This window comes from Oncorhynchus kisutch, linkage group LG17, assembly GCF_002021735.2.
Source record: "Oncorhynchus kisutch isolate 150728-3 linkage group LG17, Okis_V2, whole genome shotgun sequence".
NCBI classification, from domain to species: domain Eukaryota; kingdom Metazoa; phylum Chordata; class Actinopteri; order Salmoniformes; family Salmonidae; genus Oncorhynchus; species Oncorhynchus kisutch.
In genome coordinates, this window is record NC_034190.2 from 12,851,512 (window position 1) to 12,876,040 (window position 24,529).

At 41.6% G+C, this 24,529-nt stretch overlaps 1 protein-coding gene across 4 annotated transcripts; it reads left to right on the plus strand.

The window, feature by feature from the left end:
- Positions 1–12,953: 12,953 nt before the first annotated feature.
- sla1a (Src like adaptor 1a) lies at positions 12,954–23,844 on the plus strand. Of its 4 annotated transcripts, XR_004203845.1 has the most exons (9): positions 12,954–13,403; positions 16,735–16,832; positions 17,105–17,201; positions 19,280–19,366; positions 19,546–19,649; positions 19,988–20,122; positions 21,021–21,153; positions 21,262–22,480; positions 22,522–23,844. XR_004203845.1 is itself a non-coding variant. In XM_031795136.1 (8 exons), exons 2-8 carry the CDS (start codon positions 16,760–16,762, stop codon positions 21,473–21,475), a joined length of 843 nt encoding a protein of 280 aa, XP_031650996.1. In that variant the 5' UTR covers positions 12,954–13,403; positions 16,735–16,759; the 3' UTR covers positions 21,476–23,721. The 4 variants fall into 4 exon arrangements, 3 of the variants coding, with proteins under 3 accessions (XP_031650996.1, XP_031650997.1, XP_020362666.2); XM_031795136.1 differs by having other exon boundaries at positions 21,262–23,721; XM_031795137.1 differs by lacking the exon at positions 19,988–20,122 and having other exon boundaries at positions 12,972–13,403; positions 21,262–23,721.
- The last annotated feature ends 685 nt before the right edge of the window (positions 23,845–24,529 follow it).

Here is a 24,529-nt window from a genome sequence, read left to right on the forward strand (position 1 = left end):
GTTCTACTCACAGACAGACAGCCATTAAGACAACTTTCACCAGCTGGACTGACTGACTGGCTGTCTGCACCTCTCAGCCTCTCAGGCTCATAGCTACTGTATCTGCAAGCTGTCAGCTTCTTTGCGAAATGGCTGTATAGAATACACGTGCGTCCTTGCCAAGTAGTAACTGCATTCACAAATATAAATGAATGCGATGCAATGAATGTGAATGTCCCCTTGGATACCTCTGTTAAGCTCTGGTTTATAACAACGTCAGGCAGTGGTCATCATGTGACATAAGGGTTAGGTCTCAGAACGGGGGCTTCCTGTGGTTTAAATGTGCTAGTGTTTTAGCCACATTGCTAAGCGTCAAGAGGAAATTGAGCCAATGTGTGAATGAGTGGACCAAATGGACTGACACGATGCATATTGCACACTGACTCATTATGGTTAGTTAAAGCAGCATAGACGTCTGCCACGTGTGAGTAGCCTACCACCGTCCTGCAGCCACAGAGAGACGGCTTTCTATAATGTGTTCTGGGTTCATTGTCTCCGGGTCAATTTGAACGATGACATAATTCCCCTGAGTAAGAGTTTCCACTGGGTCCAGAGGAGGGCTGCAGGACGTGACTATTATTGAGTCAGAGCCCAGTCACGCGATTGCAGAGATCTTGTATTTCAATTAGACCTGGGTTCAAATAGTACTTTTAGGACTAATCCCATTGGTTCCAGTGTGTCAGGCAAGCTCCAACAAGCACAGATGAAGTATAACAAAGATTTAGGATACTATTTGCACCCAGGTCTAATTTGACTCAGTACCCCCTGTAGCCTCCCTTCACTCTTGAAAAGCCACAAGACGAGATGAAAACCATGGAGAATGTGTGACCTAGATTTCTCACGAAGCACAAAGACAAGGATCGTGGCCATAGATAATATACATTAGGCCCATGGTTGCATCAGTACCATAGCATCAGAACCACCCAGAATATAGACTTGAGCTAGGATCAAAGTGAAGTAGATTATATTATATTTATCATGGAGTCGATTTTGGAAAATGTAGAATTGGATAAAAACCATGCAAGATAGAAATCCTGGATCAGGACCATAGAACATACAGTATACTTCCTGGATCAGAGAGTGAAGCAGCTGTACAGACAGGTCAGGATACAGCTTGGGCCAGGTATAATATTGTCATAAAGTCTTTGATTCCCTGAACAACACCAACATCCTGCTGTACCATGGCTCTGGGGTGAAGTTTCCCCTTGGTACAGATCTAGGATCTGCTTCCCCTCACCTAATCCCAAACTTAACCATTAGTGGGGGAAAAACTGACCCAAGATCAGCGTCTACTTCACCCTACACTCTACCAGGCATACGAGACCAGGGACTCAAAGTCCTATCCTGGACATCTTATTATAGTATGGAAATCCCATGATTTAGGGGTTTGCTAATACAGGGTCCCGCTACAGAAGGTAATTTCACTCAATTATATAAATGTATACAACGGGTGGGTCTAATCCTGAATGCTGATTGGTCAAAACCGCATTCCTGCCATGTCTATTCCACAAGTTACCACCGGCTAAATCTATGATGTTAATATGCCTATTTACTCTGTTCCATCTGATTACGCAATCCAATTTCTCATCAGCCCAGCCAGGCAACTTAGAAACTTTCTCCACTATAAAAAGCATCTAGTCATTATCTCATACTTCTTTTAGACTAACTCGTTTTCAACAGCGGAGATTTGTACAAACTTTTCTGTCTGTCTCGCCGACATTTACAACATTGTTTCAATATTCAAATTCGATCTCCAGCTGTCCCATAGTAATGAATGCGTCGGGAGTCTCAGCCAGTGGAAATCATGAATCAGCTGGCATATTTTTTATGGATATATACAAAGAAATGTCAATTGATAAAAGGTCAAACGAAACAAAGTGCAGCTAGTTTGCAGTCTTTCCAGCTTCAGTTTGAAGTGATTGTGTTAGCTGTGTTGTTGACTAGCTCCTCTGAACAGCAGTGTCCTGACAAGTGAGCACATTTTCTATGTCAGGCGAAATCGTGCCTCATTAGCTCCTTCTTATGGATGCATCCAAATAAATGTCACTAGAAAACAGCTTAAACAAAAGCAAATGCGGCTACTTTGTTGTTATTCTGGCTGCACTGTTTGACGTGACTGTAAGTTAGCCGTAGATGCCTAGCTAGCAAGCAAGAACGTTGAGAACATTGCCAGCCAGTATGGCACGAACGTTTAGAACAAACGACTGGGTCACATCCATAGATACAGAACAAAAAGACTGAATGACTGGGTCGAGTCTCTGGCAACCGAACCAGCCGGCTTGGGTAGCAACCCTAGATTTGTGTTGGGACTATATCTTGTGGAAAGATGAAATAGTATGAATAAATGTAATAAAATTTTTATAAAATATGAAAATATGTCAATCATTACTTTAACATGTTGGTAAGCCGTTGTATGAAAGTGATAATGCCCGAGAAGCCGGTGTTTGGAGGATGTATTGGCACTATTGTTGTTTGGCCCGAGACAAAGTCATTTCTCAGTGCTGGTTTACCTCTCTTACCAAAATCACGCTGTTGAATTCAGTGAAATTTTGGTTGAAATGTTTATATTATTAAGAGTATAACAAATCACTAAGCAAATAGATTATTCAGGGTTTATCCAGCTGACATATTTGAAAAGCTTTGAGGAATGTGAGGATGGATCAGCAAGGGGGAGAGATAATGACTTGATGACTTCTACAGATGGAACTGCATCCCAAATGGCACCCTATTCCCTACATATTGCCTTACTATCCTATAGGCCCTGATCAAAAGTAGTGGCCTAAATAGGGGATAAGGTACCATTTGGGACGTAGACGGTGATTCTTTGGACTGCCAGCGGGAGCACCGACATTGTATAGGAATGTAGGCTGCGACTGCGGTGGATGAGACATTTGATGAGATGTTTGAGGACGCCTGTTTGTAAAAGCAGACGTTATGGCATCATGGCATATAGCCTTGGTGCCTCAGAGTGACCTAAATACAAACAACCACATAGATTATAGTAACCAACAGTATAGAATTGTGGTGGACTTTTTGAAGATGTTTTTGTAGAATTTGAAATGGTTCTTCTAAGCATTCCAACCGACACGTTCCTTGTTTGTGTTTAATCCTGTGGTGGTTGTTGGTCTGAATATGAAGACGGTGGCTCTTTTATCCTCTCATATTAAATATTAATTGGTGTAGACAAATAAAAGCTCTCCAGTAGGTGTACCAAAAGATTCAAGGGCCATTTTCTCAAAAGTGGGGTTACAAGTTTATCAACTTTCAAAGCAGAATGACTTTGCAATTGTTCCTCAACTGCAGTGTATATGATGGGGGTCAAAATCAAAAGTAGCAGTCAGTATCTGATGTGGCCACCAGCTGCATTACGTACTGCAGTGCATCTCCTCCTCATGGACTGCACCAGATTTGCCAGTTCTTGCTGTGAGATGTTACCTCACTCTTCCACCAAGGCACCTGCAAGTTCCCAAACATTTCTCAGATCCAACAGGTCCCAGACGTGCTCAATGGGATTGCGATCCGGGCTCTTCGCTGTCCATGGCAGAACACTGACATCCCTGTCTTGCAGGAAATCACGCACAGAACAAGCAGTATGGCTGGTGGCATTGTCATGCTGGAGGGTCATGTCAGGATGAGCCTGCAGGAAGGGTACCACATGAGGGAGGAGGATGTCTTCCTACAAGCCCTCAGTCCAGCCTCTCTCAGCCTATTGCGGACAGTCTGAGCACTGATGGAGGGATTGTGCGTTCCTGGTGTAACTCAGGCAGTTGTTGCCATCCTGTACCTGTCCCCCAGTTGTGATGTTCGGATGTACCAATCCTGTGCAGGTGTTGTTAGACGATCAGCTGTCCGTCCTGTCTCCCTGTAGCGCTGTCTTCGACGTCTCAGTACGGACATTGCAATGTATTGCCCTGGCCACATATGCAGTCCTCATGCCTCCTTGCAGCATGCCTAAGGCACGTTCACGCAGATGAGCAGGGACCCTGGGCATCTTTCTTTTGGTGTTTTGCAGAGTCAGTAGAAAGGCTTCTTTATTGTCCTAAGTTTTCATAACTGTGACCTTAGTTGCCTACCGTCTGTAACCTGTTAGTGTCTTAACGACCGTTCCAAAGGTGCACATGGAAACAGTGTTTAAACCCTTTACAATGAAGATCTGTGAAGTTATTTGGATTTTTATGAATTATCTTTGAAAGACAGGGTCCTGAAAAAAATACATTTCTTTTTTTGCTGAGTTTATGTATTGTTTTTTAAAAGTATGTATTACTCTGTATGCAATGAAAAAATATAAATGTATTTTCCAAAACCTGTAGCTGTTTAAATGAAAACATGTAGCTACCTAAATATGGTTCCCAATCAGAGACAACGACTAACACCTGCCTCTGATTGAGAACCATATCAGGCCAAACACATCGAAACAGACAAACTAGACATACAACATAGAATGCCCACTCATATCACACCCTGACCAACCAAAACATAGAAACAAACAACGCAAACTATGGTCAGAGTGTGACAGTAGCACACTTCTCTACTACGCACTCCTATCCTCCATTACGCACACCTGCCTCCCTCGTCACGCGCATCAGCGATATTGGACTCACCTGGATTCACTCATCACCTGTTATTACCTCCCCTATATTTGTCAGTTCCCCAGCTCTGTTCCCCACTTCTGCATTGTTTGCCTTTCCTTTGTGTTACCTGTTTCCTGTAGCTGTTCCTGTCTCGTTCCATGTCCGTTCTGACACACTCAGACTATAAAAAACACTGTGTTCACTGGTGTATAGCTGGCCCTCGCTACATATTCGTCGCCAGACCCACTGGCTCCAGGTCATCTACAAGTCTATGCTAGGTAAAGCTCCGCCTTATCTCAGCTCACTGGTCACGATGGCAACACCCATCCGTAGCACGCGCTCCAGCAGGTGTATCTCACTGATCATCCCTAAAGCCAACACCTCATTTGGCCGCCTTTCGTTCCAGTACTCTGCTGCCTGTGACTGGAACGAATTGCAAAAATCGCTGAAGTTGGAGACTTTTATCTCCCTCACCAACTTCAAACATCAGCTATCTGAGCAGCTAACCGATCGCTGCAGCTGTACATAGTCTATTGGTAAATAGCCCACCCTTTTCACCTACCTCATCCCCGTACTGTTTCTATTTATTTACTTTTCTGCTCTTCTGCACACCAATATCTCTACCTGTACATGACCATCTGATCTTTTATCACTCCAGTGTTAATCTGCAAAATTGTAATTATTTGCCTACCTCCTCATGCCTTTTGCACACATTGTATATAGACCCCCCCTTCGTTTTCTACTGTGTTATTGACTTGTTAATTGTTTACTCCATGTGTAACTCTTTGTTGTATGCTCACACTGCTATGCTTTATCTTGGCCAGGTCGCAGTTGCAAATGAGAACTTGTTCTCAACTAGCCTACCTGGTTAAATAAAGGTGAAATAAAAATAAAAAAATAAATAAAAAAATGTACTAGGCTGGCTGCTACCATTAACGGCATTCATTGTCAATGCACAATATTTGTTCAACAGTTGTGAAATAATTATTTGGAAATCCATGAGAACAGCAGTTTAATTGTACAGATGTTATTAAGCATGGATAAAGTGGTGATACATCAATAAATGGGTTATAGTTTTTTAAGCTAGCTAGCATACACATACATTTGCATACATGCGTTGCTATGGTTACAGCCTGCACCCCAAAATAATTTAGATACTTGCATATGAAATGTCTTCCCACATCCCTTGAATTGGTGCTGGCTGCATCCATATGCCGCACATCCTGGTATTATTGACAAGTTGGCTATTTTAATGTGGCACATGGTTTTTCCCTGATTCACTTCCATTACTCAAAGCCACGAAGTAGTATGATAATGGTGGTCTGGTGGCTTCAACGGTTCTTATTGGCCAAGACATAGCGTCAGCTATCCAGGGTTTATATATGTCATTGAGTGTAACGATACACGTATTCGTATTGCACCGTCCGGAACAATTTATACATCAAACTATATATATAGTGTATACCACTTGACTTATTCCACATTTTGTTGTTTTACAGCCTGAATTAAAAATAGATTCAATTATGTTATTTTAGCACATTATTGAAAATGAAATACAGAAATATCACATTTACATAAGTATTCACACCCTTGAGTCAATAATCTGAGTCTTTATGGGTAAGTCTCTAACAGCTATCCATACCTGGATTGTGCAACATTTGCCCAATATTCTTTTCAAAATGGTTCAAACTCTGTTAAATTTGTTGTTAGTCATTGCTAGACAACGTTTTCAGGTCTTGCCATAGATTTTAAAGCTGATTTAAGTCAAAATTGTAACTCAGTCACTCAGAAACATTCACTGTCTTCTTAGCAAGCAACTCCAGTGTCTCATGGAAAGCAGGTTTTCCTCAAGGATTTTGCCTGTGCTTAGCTCCATTCCGTTTATTTTTTATCCTGAAAAACTCCCCACTACTTAATGATTACAAGTGATGCAGTCACCATGATGTTTGAAAATATTGGAAGTGGTACTCATTAATGTGTTTTATTGGATTGGCCCCAAACATAACACTTTGTATTCAAGACCAAAAGTTTATTGCGTTGCCACATTTTTTCCAGTATTACTTAAGTGCCTTGTTGCAAACAGGATGCAAGTTTTGAAATATTTTCATTCTGTACAGGCTTCCTTCTTTTCACTTTATCAATTAGTTTAGTATTTTGGAGTTTCTACAATGTTGTTGATCCATCCTCAGTTTTCTCCTTTCACAGCCATTAAACTAAAGTCACCATTGGCCTCATGGTGAAATCACTGAGCGGATTCCTTGTATGTGTGGGGTACCGAGATGAGGTAGTCATTCAAAAGTCATGGTAAACACTATTATTACACATGCAACATATTATGTGGATTGTTAAGCAATTTCTACTCCTGAACTGATTTAGACTTGCCATAACAAAGGGTTAAATACTTATTGACTCAAGACAGTTCCTATGAATTTTTTTTTTAATACATTTTTGATAAAATATAATCCAACTTTGATGTTATTGTGTGTAGGCCAGTGACAAAAAAAGCTCAATTCAATAAAACATTTATTCAGGTTGTAAAACAACAAAATGCAGAAAAAGTCAAGGGGTGCGAATATACAGAGCATTCGGAAAGTATTCACACCCATTGACTTTTTCCACCGTTTGCTATATTACAGCCTTATTCTAAAATTAAATTAATTGTTTTTTTCCTCATCAATCTACAAACAATACTCCATAATGAACAAGCAAAAACAGGATTTTAGAAACTTTTGAAAATGTATATATATATATATATATATATCTAAACTGAAATATCACATTTACATAAGTATTCAGACCCTTTACTCAGTACTTTGCTGAAGCACCTTCAGCAGCGATTACAGCCTCGAGTCTTCTTGGGTATGATGCTATACAAGCTTGGCACAGCTGTATTTTGGGAGATTCTCCCATTCTTCTTTGCAGATCCTCTCAAGCTCTGCCAGGTTGGATGGGGAGTGTCGCTGCACAGCTACTTTCCGATCTCTCCAGAGATGTTCAATTGGCTCTGGCTGTGCCACTCAAGGACATTCAGAGACTTGTCCCAAAGCCACTCCTGTGTTCTGTTGGCTGTGTGCTTAGGGTCGTTGTCCTGTTGGAAGGTGAACCTTCGCCCCAGTCTAAGGTCCTGAGCACTCTGGAGCAGGTTTTCATCAAGGATCTCTATGTACTTAGCTCTGTTCATCTTTCCCTCGATCCTGACTAGTCTCCCAGTCCCTGCCGCTGAAAAACACAGCATGATGCTGCCACTACCATGCTTCACTGTAGGGATGGTGCCAGGTTTCCTCCAGATGTGACACTTGGCATTCAGGCGAAAGAGTTCAATCTTGGTTTCATCAGACCAGAGAATCTTGCTTCTCATGGTCTGAGAGTCTTTAGGTGCCTTTTGGCAAACTTCAACTGTCAATTCTATCAACTTGTAGAAACATCTCAAGGATGATCAATGGAAACAGGATGCACCTGAGCTCAATTTCGAGTCTCATAGCAAAGGGTTTGAATACTTACGTTAATAAGGTATTTCTGTTTTAAATTTTGTATAAATGTGCAAAAATGTCTAAATAACGGTTTTCACTTTCTCATTATGGGGTATTGTGTGTAGATTGATGAGGGATATAAAAATATATATATTTTAGAATAAGGCTGTAATATAACTAAATGTGAAAAAATGATCCCGTGGGTTAAGAAGCCGGATGTTGAGGTCCTGGGCTGGCGTGGTTACACGTGGCCTGCGGTTGTGAGGCTGGTTGGATGTACTGCCAAATTCTCTAAAACAACGTAGGAGGCAGCTTATAGTAGAGAAATTAACATGTAATTATCTGGCAACAGCTCTGTTGAACATTCCTGCAATCAGCATGCCAATACCATGCTCCCTCAAAACTTGAAACATCTGTGGCATTGTGTTGTATGACTAAACTGCACATTTTGAAGTGGCCTTTTATTGTCCGCAGCACCAGGTGCACATGTGTAAAAGATTATGCTGTTTAATCAGTTTCCATAAACCACACCTGTCAGGTGGATGGATTATCTTGGCAAAGAAGAAATGCTCACTAACAGGGATGTAAACAGATTTGTGCTCAAAATTTGAGAGAAAAAAGCTTTTTGTGTGTCTGGAACATTTCTGGGATCTGTTATTCCAGCCCATGAAACATGGGACCAACACTTTACATGTTGCGTTTATATTGTTGTTCAGGGTAGTTGTGCCACCGAAGCAGCACGTCCTGCCTACTTTGATCTCTACATGACTGCGAGCTGTGTGTTCCAATTGTCATGATGTTGTACGTTTATGTTCAGTGTTTTTTCATTGGTTCGTCAGTCTGTTGTATGGCCCTGGTATGGACACCTATGTGTGATCTGAACTGGAGCTAAGCAGTAACTATAGTGTTATCACTTGTCTACAGTAAACATCCCGAAGAGAAAAGATTGCTGTGGACCTTCTTCCCACGTCATCCACATATTAGAAGGTCATCTGAAGGTTGAAGAGGCTAATGTTTACACAGCGAGGACAAGAAATCCATCTAACCGTAAACATGACAATACAAAAGACAGTTGTGAAGAGGGCACGACAAAACATATTTCCCCTCAGGAGACTGAAAATATTTGGCATGGGTCCTCAGATCCTCAAAAGGTTCTACAGCTGTACCATCAAGAGCATGGTTGCATCACTGCCTGGTATGGCAACTGCTCGGTCTCCGACCGCAAGGCACTACAGAGCGTAGTTTGAATGGCTTAGTACATCACTGGGGCCAAGCTTCCCGCCATCCAGGACCTCTATACCAGGCGGTGTCAGAGGAAGGCCCTAAAAATTGTCAAAAACTCCAGCCACCCTAGTAATAGACTGTTCTCTCTGCTACCGCACGGCAAGTGGTCCCGGAGCGCCATGTCAAGGCCCAAGAGGCTTCTACAACTTCTACCCCCAAGCCATATGACTCCTGAACATCTAATCAAATGGTTACTCAGACTATTTGCATTGACCCCCCTCCCTCTTTTACGCCGCTGCTACTCTCTGTTGTTATCATCTATGCATAGTCACTTTAATAACTCTACCTACATGTAGATATTACCTCAACTAACCGTTGCCCCTGCACATTGACTCTGTACCGGTACAACCCTGTATATAGTCTCGCTGTTGTTATTTTACTGCTGCTCTTTAATTACTTGTTACTTTTATTTCGTATTCTTATCTGTATTTTTTTTTTAAACTGCATTGTTGGTTATGGGCTCATAAGTAAGCATTTCACTGTAAGGTTGTATTCAGCGCATGTGACTAATACAATTTGATTTGATTTGATTTGACAAAATAAAAACACTAGACCTATAGGCTATGCCTACACTGCGTTGTATGCCTCTTAAGAAAATCTGAGCTGAAAAATACATTGTAGGCTATTCAGTTAAAACACTAGAGCCTAAGGGCATGTTCTAATCAAAATTCAAATCTTAATTGGCCCATTTCAAACTATCCTTTTGTGAGGCGCATCCGGGAAGTAGTTCTCTCTGTATGATGGCGAGTGGTGGGGCGGAAAAACCAGATCCTCCATCATCATTTAAATCTCCAGTGTGGGAACATTTTGGCTTCCCAGAAGAAGCAAAATTCTACTTATTGAACATAGTAGGAAATCAACTAAATGTATTGAATTTAGTAGGAAATCAACTAAATGTATTGAATTTAGTAGGAAATCAACTAAATGTATTGAATTTAGTAGACCATTCATTAATTTGCCAAAGATGGTAAGACATGAACAAAATGCATAAGCAATTTGTATTTTCCTTCAACTTCCTGAATGGTTTTCGCTATACCAAAACTGAACTGTGACCCCAAAACAACAATACGTCCCAAACCGTGGGTTTGGTGAACCGTTACCCTCCTACTATTGAATATATCCAAACCAATTAAACAAGATCAGAATCTCTCAGATAAGGAGCATACAAACAAAGCACAATTTTTACATCCTGACAAAAATGTTAGGTTATTGCCCAGTTTATTTTAGTTCCAGACCACAATGAACATTTCCTTCCTACCTCAACAGTTACACCCGGCACCTGCCCCCACCTCTTGCACTACTTGGATATGAGCCTGTGTCATTGTGTGTGTGTTTTTTTTAATTATCCAAAGGAGAAATTAAAGATGTTAAAAATTTGAATTTACAATCGGCCCAGCGTCGTCCAGTTTTGGTCGGGGTAGGCCGTCATTGTAAGTAATAATTTGTTCTTAACTGACTTGCCTAGTTTAAAAAAAGGTTAAACTTTTTTTTTTTAAACGTTCAATTTTTTTTATATTGATAACTTATTTTCCATGGTAGACCATGGAAAATCACATGGAGGTGTCACGACTTCCGCCGAAGTCGGTTCCTCTCCTTGTTAGGGCGGCGCTCAGCGCTCGGCGTCACCGGTCTTCTAGCCATCATCGATCCACTTTTCATTTTCCATTTGTTTTGTCTTGTCTTCTCATACACCTGGTCTCAATTTCCCTCATTACATGTTGTGTATTTAACCCTCTGTACCCCCCATGTCTTTGTGCGGAATTGTTTATTGTAAGTGCATGTGCACGTTTTCTCTGGTGCGCGACGGGTTTTGTACCCATTTGTTTATTGTTCTGGTTTCCGGGGGTTTTATGAATAAAACTGCTCCGTTGATTACCCAGTTTTGCTCTCCTGCGCCTGACTTCCCTGCTGCCAGTGACACACTCCCTTACAGGAGGGTGTTACATTGTCAATAATATGGTGAATATTCTTTCTATAACCGCTCTGGGTTTTGAAGCAATTGTTGAAAAGGAACCAAAATACCTACTGAAGGTGAAGAGATGAGCTGTGTTGTAAGACCTTAAAGTCTGTGGTCTGTTCATATATCACTTAGTGTCTCTAACCTCAGTCCTCACACATGCCGGGGAAACCAGATAGAGAGTGCTGCAGTCCCACACTCGACCAGCATCAAACCAATACCTTCCAACTTCTGCTCTATGCAATAGTGAGTCTCTCCTCTCCCTCGAGGCAATACAAGTATATCAAGTTCCAAAATAACTTCCAAAACTTCCTGAAATCCACAATCTTAGATAATGACGAGTTATAAAGTCAAATGAAGCTCAGTGTACTTTCAGAGACTATGCGCCATCTTTGACATAACTATAGACAAAAGGCTCAATAGAAATGTACTGACCATCTGTCCTCCAATAAAAAGTCAGGAAGGTGTCAACAGAGCAAGACCTGATGTTTCAAATAGACAGATCCAAGTGTTGTGTGTGTGAACTATAGATACGTATTATTTAGGCCTACTTCATGTAGCTAGCATCTATATACCTCTGGTAAAAGCTAAAACTTCACATGAGTTTCACATTGACACTATTTTTGGCAAAAACAAGGCACCATATTTAATCAGAAACGGTTACTGGGGTAAAAAAATAAAATAAATAAACTTTCTCCAGAGCAGTGAGAATATCCACTCATTGATCATTTTCAAACTTTTTTGATCTACACAGAGAAATGTGCACGTGACTACTTCACACACAAACACATGTTACGTGTTACACATCCAAAGAGCAGACCTCTTATTTGTGGGTACCATTAATCTGTGACACACTGTCTAATAAACTCTCTCCATCCTACAGTTTAATCTACAACAGGCCTGTTGGACTGGTAAGAAGACAGTCTAGGAGGGAAGGGCAGATCCACAGACTGTTATTTAAACCATCAGAGGTAGAAAGAGGTAGAAAACTCTTTATTGTGGACTGGAGAACTATAGTGCTATTTTGAAAAATAGCTTGCAGCAGCTAGCCATTTAACCACAGTGCTATTTGGAAAAATAGCTTGTAGCAGCTAGCCATTTAACCACAGTGCTATTTGGAAAAATAGCTTGTAGCAGCTAGCCATTTAACCACATTGCTATTTTGAAAAAAGCTTGGTGCAGCTAACCATTAACCTCAGTGCTAGAGAAAAATAACTTGGCTCAATAGATTCTTATATGAGTCTGCAGCTCGACCACACGTAGAAGGTGGTGACTGGTTGCTTCCGTGGGGCGCACTAGCCAGCACAGAAGCCTTATGTAGAATATGAGAGAGAGAGAGTGATAATACTGATTACAATGGATGACATGGTTCTACACAACATATACTGAAAAAATATTTAAATGCAACATGTAAAACCAGCATCTACTTTTAGTTAGTACGTTCTCTTAGTTCTTGTCTGTGAACGCAAACATTCTCATAGGTTTTTTGCTCTGTTTCACAATTTACCCACAATGCATCACATATTTTATGCTTAGGAACACGGTCAATGTGTGTGAGCCCAACCAGTGACTTGTGTCGTGTGTCGTGTGTCGTGTGTCGTGTGTGTGTGTGTGTGTGTGTGTGGCCAGAGGAAGTGCTCTTGCCTCACTGTGACAGTGCATCAGCTGAGGTTGTGAACTGTGAAACTCTGTCCATGAATAGTAACAGTATATCAGTGTAGCTGACATGCTCCCTCTGGCTTAACTCCAACACACAGAGCCAAAGACCATGTTCAACAAGGAACCCCTGCTACTGGCCCTCCAAGCCTGACGACTCCACAGGACTCAGGAGCCCCTGCTACTGGCCCTCCAAGCCTGACGACTCCACAGGACTCAGGAGCCCCCTGCTACTGGTCCTCCAAGCCTGACGACCCCACAGGACTCAGGAGCCCCCTGCTACTGGTCCTCCAAGCCTGACGACTCCACAGGACTCAGGATCCCCCTGCTACTGGTCCTCCAAGCCTGACGACTCCACAGGACTCAGGAGCCCCCTGCTACTGGCCCTCCAAGCCTGACGACTCCACAGGACTCAGAAGAAGCTAGGTGAGTTATTCAGGCTATGTCACGCATTTATTGCAGTATATGTATGGTAAAAGTGTACTAAGCCTACATATCTGTGTTTAAAATATATGCTGTAGTAGTAACAACACACATTTTAAAAGGTAATTTACAGTCATGTAAAGTACGTAAGTAAAAATACCTGAAAGTGCTACTTAAGTAGTCTTTTGGGGTATCTGTACTTTACTTGAGTATTTATATTTTTGACTACTTTTACTCCACTACATTGCGGAAGACAATTGTACATACAGTGGGGCAAGAAAGTATTTAGTCAGCCACCAATTGTGCAAGTTCTCCCACTTAAAAAGATGAGAGAGGCCTGTAATTTTCATCATAGGTATACTTCAACTATGACAGACAAAATTAGAAAAAAAATCCAGAAAATCACATTGTAGGATTTTTAATGAATTTATTTGCAAATTATCGTGGAAAATAAGTATTTGGTCACCTACAAACAAGCAAGATTTCTGGCTCACACAGACCTGTAACTTCTTCTTTAAGAGGCTCCTCTCCAAGCATCGTGGGTGCAATAATTGAATCATATAGATTTCTAAATAAAGTGCAGGCTCAAAATGGCCAGAAACAAATAACTTTCTTCTGAAACTCTTCTTAACAATGTCTACACTGTATTTCTGATCAATTTGATGACAAAAAAAATTGCTTTTCTTTCAAAAACAAGGACATTTCTAAGTGGCCCCAAACTTTTGAACGGTAGTGTATTTTTAAAACCAAATACTTTTAGACTTTTGCTCAAGTAGTAGTCATTTTCTATTACTCAAGTATGACAATAGGGTGGTAATTTAGACAGAAATGATTTCTGACAATAACTGCTGGATACATATGGCCAAATATACTTTTTAATATAAATAGCATTGATGCACAGCATGAGAATAACTTGCTATCATATCATCCAAGTTAACCAAGATACATTATATATACAAAAGTATGTGGACACCCCTGTTGCTGACAGGTGTATAAAATTGAGCACACAGCCATTCAATCTCCAAACACTACTAAAGAGCTCAGTGACTTTCATTGTGGCACCGTCATAGAATGCCACCTTTCGGGGCAGACGAATGCGTAGCGTGTAAAAAATAGTCTTTCCTCAGTTGCAACACTCACCACAAGTTCCAAACTGCCTCTGGAAGCAACGTCAGCACAATAAATGCTGGTCAGGAGCTTCCTGAACTTCCTGAAATGGGTTTCCAAAACTGAGCAGCCGCTCACAAGCCTAAGATCACCATGCACAATGCCAAAGGTCGTCTGGAGTGGTGTAAAGCTCGCCACCATTGGACTCTGGAGCAGTGGAAACACGTTCTCTGGAGTAGTGTAAAGCTCGCCACCATTGGACTCTGGAGCAGTGGAAACACGTTCTCTGGAGTGGTGTAAAGCTCGCCACCATTGGACTCTGGAGCAGTGGAAACACGTTCTCTGGAGTAGTGTAAAGCTCGCCACCATTGGACTCTGGAGCAGTGGAAACACGTTCTCTGGAGTAGTGTAAAGCTCGCCACCATTGGACTCTGGAGCAGTGGAAACACGTTCTCTGGAGTGGTGTAAAGCTCGCCACCATTGGACTCTGGAGCAGTGGAAACACGTTCTCTGGAGTAGTGTAAAGCTCGCCACCATTGGACTCTGGAGCAGTGGAAACACGTTCTCTGGAGTGGTGTAAAGCTCGCCACCATTGGACTCTGGAGCAGTGGAAACACGTTCTCTGGAGTAGTGTAAAGCTCGCCACCATTGGACTCTGGAGCAGTGGAAACACGTTCTCTGGAGTGGTGTAAAGCTCGCCACCATTGGACTCTGGAGCAGTGGAAACACGTTCTCTGGAGTAGTGTAAAGCTCGCCACCATTGGACTCTGGAGCAGTGGAAACACGTTCTCTGGAGTAGTGTAAAGCTCGCCACCATTGGACTCTGGAGCAGTGGAAACACGTTCTCTGGAGTGATGAATCTCATTTCACAATCTGGCATTCTGACGGACAAATCGGTGTTTGGCAGATACCAGGAGAACGCTACCTGCCCAAATTCATAGTGACAACTGTACATTTGGTGGAGGAGGAATAATGGTCTGGGGCTGTTTTTCAGGGTTCGGGCTTAGGCCCCTTCCAGTGAAGGGAAATCTTAACGCTACACCATACAATGACATTCTAGACAATTCTGTGCTTCCAACTTTGTGGAAACAGTTTCAGCATTCCTGTTTCAGCATGACAATGCCCCCGTGCCAAAGCGAGGTCCATACAGAAATGGTTTGTCGAGTTCAGTGTGGAAGAACTTGACTAGCTTGCACAAAGCCCTGACCTCAACCCCATCGAACACCTTTAGGATGAATTGGAACGCAGACTGCGAGCCAGGCCTAATCGCCCAACATCAGTACCCGACCTCAGTAATGCTCTTGTGGCTGAATGGAAGCAAGTCCCCGCAGCAATGTTCCAACATCTTGTGAAAAGCCTTCCCAGAAGAGTGGAGGCTGTTATAGTATCTTAATGCCCGTGATTTTCGAATGTTCAACTAGCAGGTGTACACATACTTTTGGTAATGTAGTATATTATCTTCAGATTGTTTCCACGGTGTCTCTGTTTCCTATGTTCTCTTCTCAACACAGGGACTATTGGTTACTATAGTTTTACTAATAGGGCCTATTATTTAATAGGGCGTATATTTATTTTGGAGTGTTCAGAAGGAGGGGGGGGGGGAAACCCGACTACTAGAATTCTTAGCATTTTGGATGTTATCAGTAAAAATAAAAACCTTCCCAATGGGGCAACCTCAGAGCAGGCTCAACTTGTGTGACTGCTCAAGCAATAGGGCAGCCCTTAATAATGTCCATCCCTGCTACTCCAGTTTACTACGGAAGCCACTCCATAACGTGAAGCTAAGAATTTAATCAGATTTCACCAACACATTGGGTTATGGGTGAAGTTAAAAACATGTTAGCTACACAGTATAGCCACTCAGGTTGACCTTCAAATTAGTCAACACATTTTGTGACATAAGTTAGAAAGAGGAAAGAAAGGGTAGGGTGGAAAGTTGTGCTTGATAGAGAGCCTGTCCTCAACTTCTCCATTTACTGTGTGTGTCCTGGTCGAGATAGCACTGTGGCCGTTAGTAGGAAGTTACAAAACGTACACACACACACACACACACACACACACACACACACACACACACACACACACACACACACACACACACACACACACACACACACAGGCACAGGCACAGGCACAATCGCTTCGCTGGCCAGCAGTAGTAGGAAGTATGCGAGTCGATATGACTTGATGAATAGCTACTGTAGGTCATCTGTCTGTGTGTCCTCAGAGCTTGACCCCATTGGAGTGCCACTATGGGGAATGTGATGAGGGGTGGGGAAAATAGCAACGAAACAAATACAAACTGCCATGACAGCGCACTAAAGGGTAAGATTTAAAGTCATTATTTGCTATATCATACTGTAGTTTGTAAATGTAATGTGATGAGGCTTCAACAGATATGATGATTACACTACAGTACTTGGATTTCAGTCGACATACCTTTACCAAAGTGTATAAATGTTTGATATCGTTCACTTGGAAGTCAATTAGAAGTAAAAGACAACTATTTCCCTCATGTCAGGAAATGCATCACTAAATGTCACCTGTGCTAATGTTGATGTCTATCTAACTGTGTAACATTGGTGGTTGCTGAGCAGCAGAAGACGACACACTTGTCGTTCTCCATGACTATCCTTTTCCAGACATCAGTGAGCCGATCTTCAGGATGGGAGAGAAGCTGAGGGTCTTGTCTCAGTAAGTACAGTCAATGCTTTGTCTGTCTGTGAGAGCAATTACTGTATAAAGTTCTCATTTACAACTGCGACCTGGCCAAGATAAAGCAAAGCAATGCAGCAAAAACAACAACACAGAGTTACACATGGGATAAACAAACGTACAGTCAATAACACAATAGAAACATCTGTATACAGTGTGTGCAAATGAAGTAAGGAGGTAAGGCAATAAATAGGCCAAAAGTGACAAAGTAATCACAATTTAGCCATTTACACTGGAGTGATATATGTGCAAATGAGGATGTGCAAGTAGAAGTACCGGTGTGCAAAACAGCAGAAAAACAAAAACAAATATGGGGATGAGGTAGGTAGTTGGTTGGATGGGCTATTTACAGATGGGCTGTGTATTGCTGCAGCGATCGGTAAACTGCTCTGACAGCTGACGCTTTAAGTTAGTGAGGGAGATATAAGTCTCCAACTTCAGGGATTTTTGCAATTCGTTCCAGTCATTGGCAGCAGAGAACTGGAAGGAAAGGCAGCCAAAGGGGGTGTTGGCTTTGGTGATGACCAGTGAAATATACCTGCTGGAGCGCTTGCTATGGGTGGGTGTTGCTACGGTGACCAGTGAGCTGAGATAAGGCAGAGCTATACCTAGCAAAGACTTATAGATGACCTGGAGCCAATGGGTTTGGCGACGAATATGTAGAGAGGACCAGCCAACGAGAGCATACAGGTCGCAGTGGTGGGTCGTATATGGGGCTTTGGTGACAAAAGGGATGGCACTGTGATAGACTGCATCCAATTTTCTGAGTAAAGTGTTTGGGGCTATTTTGTAAATGACATCGCCGAAGTCAAGGATCGGTAGGATAGTCAGTTTTACAAGGGTATGTTTGGCAGCATGAGTGAAGGAGGCTTTGTTGCGAAATAAGCCGATTCTATTTTAAACTTTGGATTGGAGATGCTTAATGTGAGTCTGGAAGGAGAGTTTACAGTCTAAACAGACAACTAGGTATTTATAGTTGTCCACATATTCAGAACCGTCCAGAATAGTGATGCTAGTCGGGCGGGCGGGTGTGGGCAGCGATCAGTTGAAGAGCATGCACTTTGGTTTACTAGCATTTAAGAGCAGTTGCTGCAGGGGGTACATAGCTGTTGGCCAGGGTTGGGTTAGCCAGGTGGAAAGCATGGCCAGCCGTAGAGAAATGCTTATTGAAATTCTTGATTATCGTGGATTTATCAATGGTGACAGTGTTTCCTAGCCTCAGTACAGTGGGCAGCTGGGAGGAGGTGCTCTTACTCTCCATGGACTTTACAGTGTCCCAAAAACTTTTGGAATTAGTGTTGTAGGATGCAAATTTCTGTTTGAAAAAGCTAGCCTTTGCTTTCCTAACTGACTGTGTGTATTGGTTCCTGACTTCCATGAAAAGTTGCATATCGCGGGGACTATTCGATGCTAGTGCAGTACACCACAGGATGTTTTTGTGCTGGTCAAGGCAGTCAAGTCTGGAGTGGATCAAGGTCTATATCTGTTCTTAGTTCTACATTTTTTGAAAGGGGGCATGCTTATTTAAGATGGCGAGGAAAGCACTTTTAAAGATATACTGTATGTACTAACCACTTCCTAGAGCAGAAATTGATAGATGCACAGTTACAGACCACGGGAGCTTGGTGGCACCTTAATTGGGTAGAACGGTCATAGTGGTAGTGGTAATAACTGGAGTAGAATAGGTGGACTGGTATCACATACATGGTGTCCAGGTGTTTGATGCCATTCCATTTGCTCCGTTCCAGACATTATTATGAGCCATTCTCCCCTTAGCAGCCTCCTGTGTTATAGACATACTGTAGATATCGAGATGACACAGGACGACACACAAAAACTCCCGCAAGCCACAGTGCAGAACCAAAATACAATACAAAGCTATGCAACATTACAATACAAAACAGTGCAACCAATAACATTCACAATAGAGAATGAACACATTGGGGGAAATGAGATGCATAGCACTATTGTCTTGCAGCTTTAATACAATATGGGGAACTACAATTTCAGACTTTTTTCAGTCACAGTTCCCCTTTTAATTTGTGTGCGTTCTTTAGGGAAGGTAACTGGTGGAGAGTCCGGTCTGGCCAATCAGGAAGGGAGAACTACATCCCTAATAACTATGTTGCCAAAGTCTACCATGGGTAAGCATGGTTGTCTCCCACTGCTCAACATTCAGTCAACAAATATTCATATAGAGACTCAAATGTTTCGTAAGTGTCAATAGAATTAAAGAATAAATTAGGTCTAACCAGAAAGACTATCACATCATAATATAATATGCCTACTGTATATCATATAGTATATAAATGTATGTTCTAAGATGGTTGTTTGAGGGAGTGGCGAGGCAGAAGGCGGAGGAACTACTTCGCCTCCCTGTAAACAGAGTGGGATCCTTCATGATCAGAGAGAGCACACAGCAGAGAGGTGAGTCCGTGACTTTTTAAAGCCCTACCAAGTTAGGAGGTCAATAGGATGATAGTAGATGGGTATCTATGAGGATCTATTTAGGCCTACAGATGTAGGATCTTCATTGGATCACCCTGTTGCAGGAGAATGTTCAAACATTGTAGTATGTTTGAGATTTAAAAAGGCTTCTGAAGTTTGTCATTTCCACTTTGACATTTTATACTTGATTTTCCCTTATGAACAACGCACAACCAACCCCTACATAATAATTCCCATTTCCTGTTGCTGCAGTATTATTTCCTGCTGTAGAAAACTAGCTCAAAATAAGATATTACATCTGTATATTGTACGTGCAGGTGTCTACTCCATGTCTGTAAAGCATAGATCCATCAAGCACTATAAAATCTATCGCTTGGAGAACAACGGCTGGTACTATATCTCTCCTCGCCTGACCTTCCAGTGCCTGGAAGAGATGGTCAACCACTACTGTGGTGAGTCTAAAACAGAGACAGACACACTGAAAATAACCTCAAGCATTTTTAAATATATTTCTTCTTATCAGATGCTTACTACGTTCCGTTGTACTTTGGCCAAGAGTACACATTAAGAATAAGAAAGGAAGGGTTGGTTTTGTTGCTGATGACCATGTGGACATATTTCTACTGAGGCTAGGTCTTTCATATTGACTGCAACATGAATGTTTTCAAAGGGCAGATGTTTGTGATTGTGTGCGTGTGTGTGCGTTCGCGTGTGGTTATGTTCATCGCACAAGCGTTTGTGAGCACATATGCTTATTTTTCAGTACATAGCGTATGGAAATGTGTATCTGTCTGTGTCTAACACAGGGGATGTCTATATGTCTGTGTCTAACATGGGGGATGTCTATATGTCTGTGTCTATCACGGGGGATGTCTATATGTCTAACATGGGAGACAGTCTATATGTCTGTGTCTAACATGGGGGATGTCTATATGTCTGTGTCTAACACGGGGGATGTCTATATGTCTAACATGGGAGACAGTCTATATGTCTGTGTCTAACATGGGGGATGTCTATATGTCTGTGTCTAACACGGGGGATGTCTATATGTCTAACATGGGGGACTGTCTATATGTCTGTGTCTAACACAGGGGAGGTCTATATGTCTGTGTCTAACACGGGGCATGTCTATATGTCTGTGTCTAACACGGGGGAGGTATATATGTCTGTGTCTAACACGGGGGATGTCTATATGTCTGTGTCTAACACGGGGGAGGTCTATATGTCTGTGTCTAACACGGGGCATGTCTATATGTCTGTGTCTAACACGGGGGAGGTCTATATGTCTGTGTCTAACACGGGGGATGTCTATATGTCTGTGTCTAACACAGTCCATCTCTGATCTCCTAGACTCTGCAGATGGGCTGTGCTGTGTTCTCACTGGCCCGTGTCTGTGTGGGACCGCCAACCTCCTCGACACCACCACTCAGCCACCCCCTGTAGTGATGCGCCGCAATAACTTTGACTGGAAGAAAGTAGACAGGTACAAACACTTGACAGATGTGACTCTGCATCCTGATGATGATTGGCTCAAACACGTTTTAATCACCTCTCACTCTCTCTCTCTTTCACTCTCTCTCTCAATCAAAAGGAAAGATCTGATCAGTGCAGGGGCTCCCCAGGTACAGCAGAACAGGGAAACCATGGTGAGCTATGGAGTCAGGAACAGCATCGCCTCTTACCTCTCTCTTGCCGGGGCTCAGGGCCCTAGACAGCAGCAGAAGAACCACAAGAAGAATAAATCTGTCTACGTCACCTCCCGCAGTCTCAGCCATATGGACCTGGAGGAGGACTATGATACGTAGTGGCCTGCATAGGCCAGTGGTTCTCAAACCTCTCTTTGGGGACCCCCAGACGTCCATGTATTTGATCTATTTCAGAGCTAGCACACTTGATTCAACTTGTCAACTAATCAACATGTACTTGACTAGGTGAATCATGTCAGCTAGTAAGGGCTATAACAAAATTGTGAAACGTCTAGGGGTCCCCGAGGAGAGGTTTGAGAAGAACTGGCCTAGGCTACCAGATTCGGCATGGGTTCGAATCCAACCCACTGCCTTTCTGACTTGCTATCTTTGTTGTCGCATCTTCACTGTCCTATCTCAATAACAGAAATGAAGCCCACAGAAAATAAGTTTTAAAAAAGACTATGAGACTAAGAGGAACAACGGCTCAAGGATCCAGACTTTGACACAGAAATGAGCACTTTGAACCATGGAACTAGATAAACTAAAAAATGTTCTTCTGATCTCGACACCCAGAACCAAATCTTGCGGGGTGGCCAGAGTCCCTATTTAAATGTTAACCTCTGTTACGAGATACTATATTTTCCTCCAATACACACACTGCTCCTTATCTGAGCCTTTGGGATTGAACTGATAAGGAATTGGAAGCTCAGTGGGATAAATCAACATTGAAGTTGAAGTCCGTCCAGAGTCCAGAGCACTGACCGAGTGTCCTGCAAAAATACAACACATGTTAGCATCATGACAGTCGATAAAATAGTTGAATGCTGTGTTGTGGGTGTTTGTGTGAATGTGTAATATTCTGGGGAAAGAAACATGGAAAGAAAGGGGAATACCTAGACAGCTGCACAACTGAATGCCTTCAACTGAAAATGTGTCTTCCACATTTAACCCAACCCCTCTGAATCAGAAAGGTGCGGGGGGCTGACTTAATCGACGCCCGGGGAGCAATTGTTGTTATTGTGGATGTGTGTAAATGTCAATGGTTAGCAGCTTCAGAAGCTTTAGCCTGACCCCTTGCAAAGAGATTTCTGTTGAGTACATGTTTATGTAAATAAATGTAAGGTATTGTATAATCTCAGCAAACCAGAACCAATAAAAGTAAGGTATTGTATAATCTCAGCAAACCAGAACCAATAAAAGTAAGGTATTGTATAATCTCAGCAAACCAGAACCAATAAAAGTAAGGTATTGTATAATCTCAGCAAACCAGAACCAATAAAAGTAAGGTATTGTATAATCTCGGCAAACCAGAACCAATAAAAGTAAGGTATTGTATAATCTCAGCAAACCAGAACCAATAAAAGTAAGGTATTGTATAATCTCGGCAAACCAGAACCAATAAAAGTAAGGTATTGTATAATCTCAGCAAACCAGAACCAATAAAAGTAAGGTATTGTAGAATCTCAGCAAACCAGAACCAATAAAAGTAAGGTATTGTATAATCTCAGCAAACCAGAACCAATAAAAGTAAGGTATTGTATAATCTCAGCAAACCAGAACCAATAAAAGTAAGGTATTGTATAATCTCGGCAAACCAGAACCAATAAAAGTAAGGTATTGTATAATCTCAGCAAACCAGAACCAATAAAAGTAAGGTATTGTATAATCTCAGCAAACCAGAACCAATAAAAGTAAGGTATTGTATAATCTCAGCAAACCAGAACCAATAAAAGTAAGGTATTGTATAATCTCAGCAAACCAGAACCAATAAAAGTAAGGTATTGTATAATCTCAGCAAACCAGAACCAATAAAAGTAAGGTATTGTATAATCTCAGCAAACCAGAACCAATAAAAGTAAGGTATTGTATAATCTCAGCAAACCAGAACCAATAAAAGTAAGGTATTGTATAATCTCAGCAAACCAGAACCAATAAAAGTAAGGTATTGTATAATCTCGGCAAACCAGAACCAATAAAAGTAAGGTATTGTATAATCTCAGCAAACCAGAACCAATAAAAGTAAGGTATTGTATAATCTCAGCAAACCAGAACCAATAAAAGTAAGGTATTGTATAATCTCAGCAAACCAGAACCAATAAAAGTAAGGTATTGTATAATCTCAGCAAACCAGAACCAATAAAAGTAAGGTATTGTATAATCTCGGCAAACCAGAACCAATAAAAGTAAGGTATTGTATAATCTCAGCAAACCAGAACCAATAAAAGTAAGGTATTGTATAATCTCAGCAAACCAGAACCAATAAAAGTAAGGTATTGTATAATCTCAGCAAACCAGAACCAATAAAAGTAAGGTATTGTATAATCTCAGCAAACCAGAACCAATAAAAGTAAGGTATTGTATAATCTCAGCAAACCAGAACCAATAAAAGTAAGGTATTGTATAATCTCAGCAAACCAGAACCAATAAAAGTAAGGTATTGTATAATCTCAGCAAACCAGAACCAATAAAAGTAAGGTATTGTATAATCTCAGCAAACCAGAACCAATAAAAGTAAGGTATTGTATAATCTCGGCAAACCAGAACCAATAAAAGTAAGGTATTGTATAATCTCAGCAAACCAGAACCAATAAAAGTAAGGTATTGTATAATCTCGGCAAACCAGAACCAATAAAAGTAAGGTATTGTATAATCTCAGCAAACCAGAACCAATAAAAGTAAGGTATTGTATAATCTCAGCAAACCAGAACCAATAAAAGTAAGGTATTGTATAATCTCGGCAAACCAGAACCAATAAAAGTAAGGTATTGTATAATCTCGGCAAACCAGAACCAATAAAAGTAAGGTATTGTATAATCTCGGCAAACCAGAACCAATAAAAGTAAGGTATTGTATAATCTCGGCAAACCAGAACCAAATATTGTGTGTGATCTGGCCAGCTCTTCTGTCACGACTCACGAGAGACTAGTGAGTACATACTGTTTCAAATAGTTCCTGGAAGGGCTAAGGAGAGTTACGTCCAAAGAGCTAGAACTGCATGCAGATGATAAAACATCACAAAGATGACTGCCCAGAACAAGTTGTCCTCTTGAAAGTAACCCAGGGCTTCAAGCCTGCACCAAATTGAATAGGAATCAACATAGCATTCCCGAATCCAAGCAAACATCCAAGAAAACAGCACAGTGAAAAGGTTCTGATTTACCTCAGTTTGAG

What these genes read in the sequence shown, in the direction of transcription:
- sla1a (XM_031795136.1), top strand. Translation starts at nt 16,760, where the DNA reads ATGGGGAATGTGATGAGGGGTGGGGAAAATAGCAACGAAACAAATACA. An exon ending in AGAGAGCACACAGCAGAGAG is followed by an intron (nt 19,650 to 19,987) that starts GTGAGTCCGTGA and finishes TTGTACGTGCAG; the next exon opens with GTGTCTACTCCATGTCTGTA. An exon ending in GACTGGAAGAAAGTAGACAG is followed by an intron (nt 21,154 to 21,261) that starts GTACAAACACTT and finishes CTCAATCAAAAG; the next exon opens with GAAAGATCTGATCAGTGCAG.